The 16393-nt window shown below is 45.3% G+C and overlaps 1 protein-coding gene across 1 annotated transcript in view; it reads left to right on the forward strand.

The window, feature by feature from the left end:
* The window catches only part of LOC139533604 (receptor-type tyrosine-protein phosphatase R-like), a 173444-nt gene that overhangs the window by 24453 nt on the left and 132598 nt on the right, over positions 1 to 16393 (forward strand). The window contains exons 2-3 of the mRNA XM_071331759.1: positions 4040 to 4262; positions 4583 to 4787. Coding sequence (XP_071187860.1) covers positions 4040 to 4262; positions 4583 to 4787 — 428 coding nt within the window. The remainder of the gene's footprint in view (positions 1 to 4039; positions 4263 to 4582; positions 4788 to 16393) is intronic.

A 16393-nucleotide genomic window follows, 5' to 3' on the forward strand; every position in this document is an offset into this window, starting at 1 on the left:
TACCAGACTATGTAGACTGTCCCTCTCTCTCCTTCTTCTCTGTAATACCAGACTATGTAGACTGTCCCTCCCTCTCTCCTTCTTCTCTGTAATACCAGACTATGTAGAACATCCATCCCTCTCTCTCCTATGAGCTGTGTGATGCTTTCGTTCTTCCCCTTTCTCTTTCTTGTCTGTGAGGGATTCCTGTTTTATATCTGGATATACTGAGAGTTCAAAATGAAACTCGATATCAATAAATCTTGAGTAGCATTGTTGAGTCCAAAGAAACCGTATTGGTAGACCTGCAGCTAGCATAGCATCAACCATAGTGGTAGACCTGCAGCTATCATAGCATCAACCATAGTGGTAGACCTGCAGTTAGCATAGCATCAACCATAGTGGTAGACCTGCAGCTATCATAGCATCAACCATAGTGGTAGACCTGCAGATAGGCAGATAGCATAACATCAGCCATAGTGGTAGACCTGCAGCTATCATAGAATAACCATAATGGTAAACCTGCAGTTAGCATAGCATCAACCATATTGGTAGACCTGCAGCTATCATAGCATCAACCATATTGGTAGACCTGCAGCTAGCATAGCATCAAGCATAGTGGTAGACCTGCAGCTAGCATAGCATCAACCGTATTGGTAGACCTGCAGCTATCATAGCATCAACCGTATTGGTAGACCTGCAGCTAGCATAGCATCAACCAGAGTGGTAGATCTACAGCTAGCATAGCATCAACCAGAGTGGTAGATCTACAGCTAGCATAGCATCAACCAGAGAGGTAGACCTACAGCTAGCATAGCATCAAGCATAGTGGTAGATCTACAGCTAGCATAGCATCAACCAGAGTGGTAGATCTACAGCTAGCATAGCATCAACCAGAGTGGTAGATCTACAGCTAGCATAACATCAACCAGACAGGGAGACCTGCAGCTAGCATAACATCAACCAGACAGGGAGACCTGCAGCTAGCATAACATCAACCAGACAGGGAGACCTGCAGCTAGCATAACATCAACCAGACAGGGAGACCTGCAGCTAGCATAACATCAACCAGACAGGGAGACCTGCAGCTAGCATAACATCAACCAGACAGGGAGACCTGCAGCTAGCATAACATCAACCAGACAGGGAGACCTGCAGCTAGCATAACATCAACCAGACAGGGAGACCTGCAGCTAGCATAACATCAACCAGACAGGGAGACCTGCAGCTAGCATAACATCAACCAGACAGGGAGACCTGCAGCTAGCATAACATCAACCAGACAGGTAGACCTGCAGCTAGCATAACATCAACCAGACAGGGAGACCTGCAGCTAGCATAACATCAACCAGACAGGGAGACCTGCAGCTAGCATAACATCAACCAGACAGGGAGACCTGCAGCTAGCATAACATCAACCAGACAGGGAGACCTGCAGCTAGCATAACATCAACCAGAGTGGTAGACCTGCAGCTAGCATAACATCAACCAGACAGGGAGACCTGCAGCTAGCATAACATCAACCAGACAGGGAGACCTGCAGCTAGCATAACATCAACCAGACAGGGAGACCTGCAGCTAGCATAACATCAACCACAGTGGTAGACCTGCAGCTAGCATAACATCAACCAGACAGGGAGACCTGCAGCTAGCATAACATCAACCAGACAGGGAGACCTGCAGCTAGCATAACATCAACCAGACAGGGAGACCTGCAGCTAGCATAACATCAACCAGACAGGGAGACCTGCAGCTAGCATAACATCAACCAGACAGGGAGACCTGCAGCTAGCATAACATCAACCAGACAGGGAGACCTGCAGCTAGCATAACATCAACCAGACAGGGAGACCTGCAGCTAGCATAATATCAACCAGACAGGGAGACCTGCAGCTAGCATAACATCAACCAGACAGGGAGACCTGCAGCTAGCATAACATCAACCAGACAGGGAGACCTGCAGCTAGCATAACATCAACCAGACAGGGAGACCTGCAGCTAGCATAAAATCAACCAGACAGGGAGACCTGCAGCTAGCATAACATCAACCAGACAGGGAGACCTGCAGCTAGCATAACATCAACCAGACAGGGAGACCTGCAGCTAGCATAACATCAACCAGACAGGGAGACCTGCAGCTAGCATAACATCAACCAGACAGGGAGACCTGCAGCTAGCATAACATCAACCAGACAGGGAGACCTGCAGCTAGCATAACATCAACCAGACAGGGTGACCTGCAGCTAGCATAACATCAACCACAGTGGTAGACCTGCAGCTAGCATAACATCAACCAGACAGGGAGACCTGCAGCTAGCATAACATCAACCAGACAGGGAGACCTGCAGCTAGCATAACATCAACCAGACAGGGAGACCTGCAGCTAGCATAACATCAACCAGACAGGGAGACCTGCAGCTAGCATAACATCAACCAGACAGGGAGACCTGCAGCTAGCATAACATCAACCAGACAGGGAGACCTGCAGCTAGCATAACATCAACCAGACAGGGAGACCTGCAGCTAGCATAACATCAACCAGACAGGTAGACCTGCAGCTAGCATAACATCAACCAGACAGGGAGACCTGCAGCTAGCATAACATCAACCAGACAGGGAGACCTGCAGCTAGCATAACATCAACCAGACAGGGAGACCTGCAGCTAGCATAACATCAACCAGACAGGGAGACCTGCAGCTAGCATAACATCAACCAGACAGGGAGACCTGCAGCTAGCATAACATCAACCAGACAGGGAGACCTGCAGCTAGCATAACATCAACCAGACAGGGAGACCTGCAGCTAGCATAACATAACCCAGACAGGGAGACCTGCAGCTAGCATAACATCAACCAGACAGGGAGACCTGCAGCTAGCATAACATCAACCAGACAGGGAGACCTGCAGCTAGCATAACATCAACCAGACAGGGAGACCTGCAGCTAGCATAACATCAACCAGACAGGGAGACCTGCAGCTAGCATAACATCAACCAGACAGGGAGACCTGCAGCTAGCATAACATCAACCAGACAGGGAGACCTGCAGCTAGCATAACATCAACCAGACAGGGAGACCTGCAGCTAGCATAACATCAACCAGACAGGGAGACCTGCAGCTAGCATAACATCAACCAGACAGGGAGACCTGCAGCTAGCATAACATCAACCAGAAAGGGAGACCTGCAGCTAGCATAACATCAACCAGACAGGGAAACCTGCAGCTAGCATAACATCAACCAGACAAGGAGACCTGCAGCTAGCATAACATCAACCAGACAGGGAGACCTGCAGCTAGCATAACATCAACCAGACAGGGAGACCTGCAGCTAGCATAACATCAACCAGACAGGGAGACCTGCAGCTAGCATAACATCAACCAGACAGGGAGACCTGCAGCTAGCATAACATCAACCAGAGTGGTAGATCTACAGCTAGCATAGCATCAACCAGAGTGGTAGATCTACAGCTAGCATAGCATCAACCAGAGTGGTAGATCTACAGCTAGCATAGCATCAACCAGAGTGGTAGATCTACAGCTAGCATAGCATCAACCATAGTGGTAGACCTGCAGCTAGCATAGCATCAACCATAGTGGTAGATCTACAGCTAGCATAGCATCAACCATAGTGGTAGATCTACAGCTAGCATAGCATCAACCATAGTGGTAGACCTGCAGCTAGCATAGCATCAACCATAGTGGTAGATCTACAGCTAGCATAGCATCAACCAGAGAGGTAGATCTACAGCTAGCATAGCATCAACCATAGTGGTAGATCTACAGCTAGCATAGCATCAACCATAGTGGTAGATCTACAGCTAGCATAGCATCAACCATAGTGGTAGACCTGCAGCTAGCATAGCATCAACCATAGTGGTAGATCTACAGCTAGCATAACATCAACCAGAGTGGTAGATCTACAGCTAGCATAACATCAAGCATAGTGGTAGATCTACAGCTAGCATAACATCAACCATAGTGGTAGATCTACAGCTAGCATAGCATCAACCAGAGTGGTAGATCTACAGCTAGCATCAACCCATTCTCTCTCTCTTTGTAGATGTTTTTTCTGGTGACCATGACCGCTACATGACCAGGACCGGTGAGGGGAGGCGGTGGTCGGACAGCCCGGTCCTGGTGTACCGTCACGTGGACCAAGATGGCCAGGAGAGGACCCTGGGTCTGGAGACACCCGGGTGGCAGCGTGGCGGGGACAGAGACAGTCTCCATGCCTTGGTTAACACCCTCAATGCCCAGCACCAGGCCAGACTGGACAGCTTCAGGTAAAGAGAGATGCTTGAAACCAACACAGTCCATCACATAACAAAAAAAGGGGGCCAGCACTCAACTGACAGACGCAGCTGTAGTGAGGATTTTGAGTTTGAGATGCAAGACACATTCACAGAAAGGGACACAATGAAGAATTATTAAACACAATTGAACCTTAGTTTAATATTATTTTACAACCAACTCTCTTTGTTGTCTTGTAATCTCATGTTATTGTATGTAATACTGCGATTCAGGTTTTACCTGTCGTAGTACACATGACATTAAACTAATTAGATGTGTCCACAGTACACACTGATCATACAGAATGTTTCAGCAGGGACAGGACCAGGGTGGACAGCCTCCTCACCCAGTCCTCCCAGACCCATGCCCGGCTGGCTAAGCTGATGCCCGCTGCCCTGCTGGAGTCCCGGTTCCGCCAGGCGCCCCGTGGGCACGGAGCCGCCAGCCTGCTGGCACAGCCGGAGCAGGAGGTACGGGTGGAGAATGCTCCTGTCTCAGCACGCTATATCGTCACCGTGGTGAGTGGAGTGTAGATATATCCCACTTACACTCTGGATGTATAGATGGGTCATTCCACCAGTGCCTTTTGAGATCTGTAACTTGGTAAAAAAAACAAAAAAAACATTTGATTTCAATCTAATCTAATTTCAACCCAAGTTCAACTTAATAAAATCATGTTTTCCCATTTCAAACGGTTAAATAAAAATGCCTGTTAAGTGCCAAATAAAGAAATAGGGTTGACCGTAACAGGGTTGACCGTGACAGGGTTGACAGTAACATGGTTGACCGTAACAGGGTTGACAGTAACAGGGTTGACAGTAACAGGGTCGACAGTAACAGGGTTGACCCTAACAGGGTTGACCCTAACAGGGCTGACCGTAACAGGGTTGACCGTGACAGGGTTGACAGTAACATGGTTGACCGTAACAGGGTTGACAGTAACAGGGTTGACTGTAACAGGGTTGACTGTAACAGGGTTGACCGTAACAGGGTTGACCGTAACAGGGTTGACAGTAACATGGTTGACCGTAACAGGGTTGACAGTAACAGGGTTGACAGTAACAGGGTCGACAGTAACAGGGTTGACCCTAACAGGGTTGACCCTAACAGGGCTGACCGTAACAGGGTTGACCGGGTTGACCGTAACAGGGTTGACCGTAACAGGGTTGACCGTAACAGGGTTGACCGTAACATAGTTGACCGTAACAGGGTTGACCGTAACAAGGTTGACAGTAACAGGGTTGACAGTAACACGGTTGACAGTAACAGGGTTGACAGTAACATAGTTGACCGTAACAGGGTTGACCATAACAGACTTGACCGTAACAGGGTTGACCATAACAGGGTTGACTGTAACAGGGTTGTCTGTAACAGGGTTGACCGTAACAGGGTTGACCGTAACAGGGTTGACCGTAACAAGGTTGACAGTAACAAGGTTGACAGTAACAGGGTTGACAGTAACAGAGTTGACAGTAACAGGGTTGACAGTAACAAGGGTTGACCGTATCAGGGTCAACAGCCATAAATCCCCTAGTGACAGGAGAAATGGGTTTAAGTGGGTTAAAATCTTCCTGGAAGTCACAGAGGGACATGTCAAAATATTAGCACTTTAGTAAGTCTTTATTCATATAATTTATTTTTATTTTTATTGAATTCTCCATGTAGTCTTTAAATGGCACTCAGACACCCATACATACCCCACAAGTCAAAACTCTATATTTCTGCACAATTTCTTCTTAGAACATCAAAAAGACACTCATTTCGTGGAATGACCCAGATAATGATGATATTGGATGACTGCGATTTTATGGATTTTCACTTTGGTATCTTGAGCCAGTGGAATCAGGAGACTTTAGTTGCAAACAATCATGAATATATGAACTACTGTGAGCCCAACACTCTGGGTGTCTGTTTGAACTACTGTGAGCCCAACACTCTGGGTGTCTGTCTGAACTACTGTGAGCCCAACACTCTGGGTGTCTGTCTGAACTACTGTGAGCCCAACACTCTGGGTGTCTGTCTGAACTACTGTGAGCCCAACACTCTGGGTGTCTGTCTGAACTACTGTGAGCCCAACACTCTGGGTGTCTGTCTGAACTACTGTGAGGCCAACACTCTGGGTGTCTGTCTGAACTACTGTGAGCCCAACACTCTGGGTGTCTGTCTGAACTACTGTGAGCCCAACACTCTGGGTGTCCGTCTGAAACGGCAGGAAATAGGATTCCATTTCCGACGCAGCTCTGAATGTATAGGAGACGACGTTGGAGGATTGCCATCCTATGGATTTTCACTTTGCCATGTGAATAACTATCGCAACACAGTGGATTCAGAGTCCTTGATTGTAGATAATGATGATTGATTGATCATTTAATTGATAATTTAACACATCAGGAGCTCTTGTTGAGAAATGGGTGTTGACTGTTCAGAGTGAGGGTGGAGGATGGGGGAGGAGGCTCAGGTTGAAGCCATTGGTCCTCATGGTGGGTGAGGCCTGGCTGGGGCCAGATGGCCCTGATGTCCCCCTCTCTGTGATGGATGAGAAAGACCATCTGCTATTATAACAGGCAGGCCTTCAGAAGGAGTGTGTGTGTCTGTGTGTTAGTTTGTATGTGTGTTAGAGTGTGTATGTGTGTTTGTGTGTCTGTGTGTTAGTGTGTGTCTGTGTGTCTGTGTGTTGTTAGAGTGTGTCTGTGTGTATGTGTGTCTGTGTGTTAGAGTGTGTCTGTGTGTTAGAGTGTGTCTGTGTGTATGTGTGTTTGTGTGTTAGAGTGTGTCTGTGTGTTAGTGTGTCTGTGTGTTAGTGTGTTAGAGTGTGTCTGTGTGTCTGTGTGTTAGTGTGTCTGTGTGTTAGTGTGTCTGTGTGTTAGTGTGTCTGTGTGTTAGTGTGTCTGTGTGTATGTGTGTTAGAGTGTGTCTGTGTGTTAGTGTGTCTGTGTGTTAGAGTGTGTCTGTGTGTTAGTGTGTCTGTGTGTTAGTGTGTCTGTGTGTTAGTGTGTGTCTGTGTGTTAGTGTGTCTGTGTGTTAGTGTGTGTCTGTGTGTTAGTGTGTCTGTGTGTTAGTGTGTGTCTGTGTGTTAGAGTGTGTCTGTGTGTTAGTGTGTCTGTGTGTTAGTGTGTCTGTGTGTTAGTGTGTGTTTGTGTGTTAGTGTGTCTGTGTGTTAGTGTGTGTGTGTGTGTCTGTCCCCTCACAGTCTCTGTTGTTCCATGAGATGTTGTTTCATACATTTTTTAAGGGAATCTTGCTGTTTTCTTGAGTAATTTGAGGTGAAAGGGAGTTCCATGTGATCATGGCTCTGTATAACACTGTATGTTGCGGTGAATTCGTTTTGGACTTGGGGGCTGTGAAGAGACCCTGGTGGAATGTCTTGTGTGTGTCTGAAGAGACCCTGGTGGAATGTCTTGTGTGTGTCTGAAGAGACCCCTGGTGGAATGTCTTGTGTGTGTCTGAAGAGACCCCTGGTGGAATGTCTTGTGTGTGTCTGAAGAGACCCTGGTGGAATGTCTTGTGTGTGTCTGAAGAGACCCTGGTGGAATGTCTTGTGTGTGTCTGAAGAGACCCCTGGTGGAATGTCTTGTGTGTATCTGAAGAGACCCTGGTGGAATGTCTTGTGTGTGTCTGAAGAGACCCTGGTGGAATGTCTTGTGTGTATCTGAAGAGACCCTGGTGGAATGTCTTGTGTGTGTCTGAAGAGACCCTGGTGGAATGTCTTGTGTGTATCTGAAGAGACCCTGGTGGAATGTCTTGTGGGTGTCTGAAGAGACCCTGGTGGAATGTCTTGTGTGTGTCTGAAGAAACCCTGGTGGAATGTCTTGTGGGTGTCTGAAGAGACCCTGGTGGAATGTCTTGTGGGTGTCTGAAGAGACCCTGGTGGAATGTCTTGTGTGTATCTGAAGAGACCCTGGTGGAATGTCTTGTGTGTGTCTGAGGAGACCCCTGGTGGAATGTCTTGTGGGTGTCTGAAGAGACCCTGGTGGAATGTCTTGTGGGTGTCTGAAGAGACCCTGGTGGAATGTCTTGTGTGTATCTAAAGAGACCCTGGTGGAATGTCTTGTGTGTGTCTGAAGAGACCCTGGTGGAATGTCTTGTGTGTATCTGAAGAGACCCTGGTGGAATGTCTTGTGGGTGTCTGAAGAGACCCTGGTGGAATGTCTTGTGTGTGTCTGAAGAAACCCTGGTGGAATGTTTTGTGGGTGTCTGAAGAGACCCTGGTGGAATGTCTTGTGGGTGTCTGAAGAGACCCTGGTGGAATGTCTTGTGTGCGTCTGAAGAGACCCTGGTGGAATGTCTTGTGTGTATCTGAAGAGACCCCTGGTGGAATGTCTTCTGTGTGTCCGAGCTGAATGTTATTTGATTACGCAGACAATCTGGAATTTTCATCACGGTAATATTTCTCATAACAACTAGAAGAGAAGCAGTTCATCTCTTGTCAACCATCAACCAGGAAAGACTGGCATCCATGTTGTTGATGTTAGTTCTGTATGTGGAGTTAAGGGCAAGGCTTCTCTGTTTTGAACCAGCTGCAGGTTTACTAGATCTGTCTTTGCTGGCACCTGACCCTATTACCGGACAGTAATCAAGATGGGACAAGACCAGAGTCTGAAAACACATTTTTGTATAACAGTCTTACCCCCCTCCTCATCTTCACAACAACTTTGTCAATATGACTTGACCGTAATAATTGACCATCCAGTGTTATACCTAGGAGTTAAACTTCCTCAACTTTCTCAATGGGGCACACCCTTTATACACAACTCCAGTTGAGGTTTATGTCTTAGAAAATGTTTTGAACAATGATTTTAGTTTTAGATGTATTTTGTTTTATTATCAATCAGCTATTCCGATACTGACTGTAACTCCATTTTTAGAATTTCAGTGAGCTCACTGGCTTTGTAGAGTGTGGAAATATCCGTATACATAGTTATTCTAGCTTCGTGTGAGACCGGTGGCTAATTATTTGTAAAAAATAGAGAAGAGTAACGGACCAAGACAACAGCCCTGAGGGACACCGCAAAGTACATATCTGATGTTAGAGAGGCTTCCATTGAAGAACACTCACTGGATTCTATTGGATAAATAACTCTCCAACCAGGTGATGGCAGGTGATGTAAAGCCATAGCAAGTGAGTTTATTCAATAACAATTTATGATCAATACAATCCAAAGGCTGCACTGAAATCTAACAATACGGCTCCAACTATCATCTTATTATCCATGTATTTTAACCAATCATCAGTCATGTGAATGCAGTGCAGTACATGTTGAGTGATTTATGGCAATTTAGCTAGCTAGCTTGCAGTTGCTAGCTAATTTGTCCTATTTAGCTAGCTTGCTATTGCTAGCTAATTTGTCCTGGGATATAAACGTTGAGTTGTTATTTTACCTGAAATGCACAAGGTCCTCTACTCCGAACAATTAATCCACGGATAAAACGGTCAACCGAATCGTTTCTAGTCATCTCTCCTCCTTCCAGGCTTTTTCTTCTTTGGACTTTATATGGCGATTGGCATCCAACTTTCATAGTTACCACGACGACCGACCAAACTCAGTTCATCTTTCAATCACCCACGTGGGTATAACCAATGAGGAGATGGCATGTGGGTATCTGCTTCTATAAACCAATCAGGAGATGGGAGAGGCAGGACTTGGCGTCACAAATAGAACTGACTTCTATTTTAGCGCTTGGCAACGCAGACGCTCGGTGACGCGAGTGGTGTGGTCAGCATGTAACTTGATCAAATTCAAAACAGCAATCCTTCTCTTTCATTATTAGATATATAATACAACAAGATGATGGTTCAATTAGCTTGTTGGTGTGTGTGTGTGTGTGTGTGTGTGTGTGTGTGTGTGTGTGTGTGTGTGTGTGTGTGTGTGTGTGTGTGTGTGTGTGTGTGTGTACAGACAGCCAGACAAGCAGGCAGACAGGCAGGGCTGGTACATGGTGATGTGATTTAATGTAGCCTACCTGGCTGCTAGAGGAGATGGCAGAAATGCAATGATTGAACAAACATTATTTCCCAGAAGTGTTATAGTCCTTCTGGGAATGACAAGCAGAAGTGTTATAGGCCTTCTGGGAATGATAAGCAGAAGTGTTATAGGCCGTCTGGGAATGCTAAGCATAAGTGTTGAAACCTTCTGGGAATGATAAGCAGAAGTGTTATAAGCCTTCTGGGAATGCTAAGCAGAAGTTTTATAGGCCTTCTGGGAATGATAAGCAATAAGCAGAGACATTGTACTGTACTGGGAGAGTTGGCTGTTGTGTGTGTGTGTGTGTGTGTGTGTGTGTGTGTGTGTGTGTGTGTGTGTGTGTGTGTGTGTGTGTGTGTGTGTGTGTGTGTGTGTGTGTGTGTGTGTGTGTGTGTGTGTGTGTGTGTGTGTGTGTTCTCTCCTATAGATTCTATATGTGTTATCTCCTATATATTCTATATGTGTTATCTCCTATAGATTCTATATGTGTTCTCTCTATAGATTCTATATGTGTTCTCTTTATAGATTCTATATGTTTCCATCCTATAGATTCTATGTGTTCTCTCCTATATATTCTATATGTGTTCTCTCTATAGATTCTATATGTGTTCTCTCTATAGATTCTATATGTGTTCTCTTTATAGATTCTATATGTTTCCATCCTATAGATTCTATATGTGTTCTCTCCTATATATTCTATATGTGTTCTCTCTATAGATTCTATATGTGTTCTCTCCTATAGATTCTATATGTGTTCTCTTTATAGATTCTATATGTTTCCATCCTATATATTCTATATGTGTGCTCTCCTATAGATTCTATATGTGTTCTCTCTATAGATTCTATATGTGTTCTCTCTATAGATTCTATATGTGTTCTCTCCTATATATTCTATATGTGTTCTCTCCTATAGATTCTATATGTGTTCTCTCCTATATATTCTATATGTGTTCTCTCCTATAGATTCTATATGTGTTCTCTCCTATATATTCTATATGTGTTCTCTCTATAGATTCTATATGTGTTCTCTCCTATATATTCTATATGTGTTCTCTTTATAGATTCTATATGTTTCCATCCTATATATTCTATATGTGTGCTCTCCTATAGATTCTATATGTGTTCTCTCTATAGATTCTATATGTGTTCTCTCTATAGATTCTATATGTGTTCTCTCCTATAGATTCTATATGTGTTCTCTCCTATAGATTCTATATGTGTTCTCTCCTATATATTCTCTATGTGTTCTCTCCTATATATTCTATATGTGTTCTCTTTATAGATTCTATATGTGTTCTCTCCTATAGATTCTATATGTGTTCTCTCCTATATATTCTATATGTTTCCATCCTATAGATTCTATATGTGTTCTCTCTATATATTCTATATGTGTTCTCTCCTATATATTCTATATGTGTTCTCTCCTATAGATTCTATATGTTTCCATCCTATAGATTCTATATGTGTTCTCTCTATATATTCTATATGTGTTCTCTCCTATATATTCTATATGTGTTCTCTCCTATATATTATATGTTTTCTCTTTATAGATTCTATATGTGTTCTCTCCTATATATTCTATATGTTTTCTCTCCTATAGATTCTATATGTGTTCTCTCCTATAGATTCTATATGTGTTCTCTCCTATATATTCTATATGTGTTCTCTCCTATATATTATATGTTTTCTCTTTATAGATTCTATATGTGTTCTCTCCTATATATTCTATATGTTTTCTCTCCTATAGATTCTATATGTGTTCTCTCCTATAGATTCTATATGTGTTCTCTCCTATATATTCTATATGTGTTCTCTCCTATATATTCTATATGTTTTCTCTCCTATAGATTCTATATGTGTTCTCTCCTATATATTCTATATGTTTTCTCTCCTATAGATTCTATATGTGTTCTCTCCTATAGATTCTATATGTGTTCTCTCCTATATATTCTATATGTGTTCTCTCCTATATATTCTATATGTGTTCTCTCCTATATATTCTATATGTGTTCTCTCCTATGGATTCTATATGTGTTCTCTCCTATATATTATATATGTGTTCTCTCCTATATATTATATGTGTTCTCTCCTATAGATTCTATATGTGTTCTCTCCTATATATTCTATATGTGTTCTCTTTATAGATTCTATATGTGTTCTCTCCTATAGATTCTATATGTTTCCATCCTATAGATTCTATATGTGTTCTCTCCTATATATTCTATGTGTGTTCTCTCCTATAGATTCTATATGTGTTCTCTCCTATATATTCTATATGTGTTCTCTTTATAGATTCTATATGTGTTCTCTCCTATAGATTCTATATGTTTCCATCCTATAGATTCTATATGTGTTCTCTCCTATATATTCTATATGTGTTCTCTCCTATATATTCTATGTGTGTTCTCTCCTATAGATTCTATGTTTTCTCTTTATAGATTCTATATGTGTTCTCTCCTATATATTCTATATGTGTTCTCTCCTATAGATTCTATATGTGTTCTCTCCTATATATTCTATATGGTTTCTCTCCTATAGATTATATATGTGTTCTCTCCTATAGATTCTATATGTGTTCTCTCCTATAGATTCTATATGTGTTCTCTCCTATAGATTCTATATGTGTTCTCTCCTATATATTCTATATGTGTTCTCTCCTATAGATTCTATATGTGTTCTCTCCTATATATTCTATATGTTTTCTCTCCTATAGATTCTATATGTGTTCTCTCCTATATATTCTATATGTCTGATATCATGGTTAATGTGGTGTTGATACCTTTACCTCAACAATGGGTCGTTACGTAACATTAACGATTAGATAAGTTGCTTTGACCTTCACTTTCACATTGAGATTCTCTTACAGCGCCAGCTGAACCCCACCAGACACACACACACACACACACACACACACACACACACACACACACACACACACACACACACACACACACACACACACACACACACACACACACACACACACACACACACACACACAAACGTACGCACGCACGCACACACACCCCCTCAGGAGACAACGGGCTGCTTTGTCATGTTATTTTCCACCAGTGTATTGTGTTCTAACTAGAGAGAGAGGCGTCTGCTGTCAGAACGCTACTGGGAGAACATCTTTATCTACAAGAGAACAGAGACACTGTGTCTGTCTGTCTGTCTGTCTGTCTGTCTGTCTGTCTGTCTGTCTGTCTCAGTTTTGGAGGTGGACAAACCCTAGTTGTATTTGGATAAAGCTGTATTCCTCCAACACCATCCCCTGGCTAGCCGTAGTCCCCTGTCTAGCCGTAGTCCCCTGGCTAGTTGTAGTCCCCTGGCTAGCCGTAGTCCCCTGGTTAGCCGTAGTCCCCTGGCTAGCCGTAGTCCCCTGGCTAGCCGTAGCTCCCTGGCTAGCCGTAGTCCCCTGGCTAGCCGTAGTCCCCTGGCTAGCCGTAGTCCCCTGGCTAGTTGTAGTCCCCTGGCTAGCCGTAGCTCCCAGACCATTATGCCAATGCACCTTCTGAAAGGTTTATGGACGACACAGAACCCTACTTCTCCACTGGAGAATTCAAGTCTGATTCCTAAATGGCACAATATTCCCTCTGTAGTGCACTACAGAGCCATATGGGCCCTGTTCTAAATGAGTGCACTATGTAAGGAATAGGCTGCCATTTGGGATGCAGCCTTAAAATCAAACACTTTACTGGCTCAGTGGTCCCTTCAGCACTCTGTCTGTAGACCGACCAGAATCCTCTGATTTAACAACTGATCTCAAGAGGAGGGAGGGAGGGAGGGAGGGAGGGAGGGAGGGCAATAGAGAGAGAGAAACAGACAGACAGGCAGAGTGAGAGAGATATATATAGAGAGGGGAGGAAGACCAGAGAGAGAGAGGGGAGAGAGAGCAGAGAGAGAGAGAGATTGGGGGGGCTCCTATGGGCTATTAAATACACATCACTACACTTACAGGGATGAGACAGACTGTAAAGGGATGAGACAGACAGTACATTAAAACAATGAACTGACTATGAGACATACTGTAGTATTGATATATTGACACTGTAGAAGCTCCACTGTACACACACGCACACACACACACACACACACACACACACACACACACACACACACACACACACACACACACACACACACACACACACACACACACACACACACACACACACACACACACACTGGCTGAGGCTATGGAGTAATGTAGACTACTAATGACCATCAGTGGTGTTGCTGTTTGCTTACTGTAACATTCAGCCCAATTAGTTTACCTCGTCCAGCCCACAATGCTTTGTAAGGACGAAGTAAACAAATCATTCATAACAATAGAACCTGAACACATAGTTATACCACCATGCATGACAAATAGAGGAGCATTACTGAGATACAAATTACCCCCGGTGAAAACAAAGTGTTGCTTCTTCACAACCCTGAGAGAGAGAGAGAGGGGGGGTAGACAGAGAGAGAGAGAGATGGGGGGTAGACAGAGAGAGAGGGGGAGACGGAGACAGAGAGAGGGGGAGAAAGAGAGAGAGAGGGAGGAGGAGAGAGAGAGAGAGGGCTATAATGATAAAAAATGTATGAGCTCTAAGAGGGTTCTTATTGCAGCCAGTTTATCAAGGAGAAGAGCACAGCTGTCAGGAGAGAGGAGAGAGAGAGGGGGAGAGAGGGGGAGAGAGACAGAGACAGAGACAGAGGAGTAGAGCTGTGAGACAGTGAGGAGAGAGGAGAGAGGAGAGAGGAGAGAGGAGAGAGGGGGAGAGAGACAGAGACAGAGACAGAGACAGAGGAGTAGAGCTGTGAGACAGTGAGGAGAGAGAGAGAGAGACAGAGACAGAGACAGAGAGACAGAGTGAGAAGACAGGACCACTCTGTGTCTGGGGGGGGGACACATATCCCAATTAAAGCAGGACAGTCTCCTACATAGACCTCCTGTCTTTGCCTTCTGTGTGAAACCATAGCAGAGCAGTGGACAGTATCTCACTTCTGACACCTTGTTAGCTGCTCCGGCCCAAAGGTCAGAGATCTGTGATTCCACATGTGACCAGCTCTTCTCTGTAGCCCAGGTCAACACACATAACAGCTACGACTGGCTGCCTACCACCTCCCCAAGGAAACATGGGTGACATGGCGCTGGCTAGCAGAGGCTTGGATGCTGTTTGGAGTGTTTGTACCAACGGGATCTGTGTAAAAGCAACCCAAGGCCCGGTGTTTGGCCCGAGGGGGATCTGTGTAAAAGCAACCCAAGGCCCGGTGTTTGGCCCGAGGGGATCTGTGTAAAAGCAACCCAAGGCCCGGTGTTTGGCCCGAGGGGATCTGTGTAAAAGCAACCCAAGGCCCGGTGTTTGGCCCGAGGGGATCTGTGTAAAAGCAACCCAAGGCCCGGTGTTTGGCCCGAGGGGATCTGTGTAAAAGCAACCCAAGGCCCGGTGTTTGGCCCGAGGGGATCTGTGTAAAAGCAACCCAAGGCCCGGTGTTTGGCCCGAGGGGATCTGTGTAAAAGCAACCCAAGGCCCGGTGTTTGGCCCGAGGGGATCTGTGTAAAAGCAACCCAAGGCCCGGTGTTTGGCCCGAGGGGGATCTGTGTAAAAGCAACCCAAGGCCCGGTGTTTGGCCCGGGGGGATCTGTGTAAAAGTAACCCAAGGCCCGGTGTTTGGCCCGAGGGGGATCTGTGTAAAAGCAACCCAAGGCCCGGTGTTTGGCCCGAGGGGGATCTGTGTAAAAGCAACCCAAGGCCTGGTGTTTGGCCCGAGGGGGATCTGTGTAAAAGCAACCCAAGGCCCGGTGTTTGGCCCGGGGGGGATCTGTGTAAAAGCAACCCAAGGCCCGGTGTTTGGCCCGAGGGGGATCTGTGTAAAAGCAACCCAAGGCCCGGTGTTTGGCCCGAGGGAGATCTGTGTAAAAGCATCCCAAGGCCCGGTGTTTGGCCCGAGGGGATCTGTGTAAAAGCAACCCAAGGCCCGGTGTTTGGCCCGAGGGGGATCTGTGTAAAAGCAACCCAAGGCCCGGTGTTTGGCCCGAGGGGGATCTGTGTAAAAGCAACCCAAGGCCCGGTGTTTGGCCCGAGGGGGATCTGTGTAAAAGCAACCCAGGGCCCGGTGTTTGGCCCGAGGGGATCTGTGTAAAAGCAACCCAAGGCCCGGTGTTTGGCCCG

Source organism: Salvelinus alpinus, chromosome 11 (genome assembly GCF_045679555.1).
Source record: "Salvelinus alpinus chromosome 11, SLU_Salpinus.1, whole genome shotgun sequence".
NCBI lineage: Eukaryota > Metazoa > Chordata > Actinopteri > Salmoniformes > Salmonidae > Salvelinus > Salvelinus alpinus.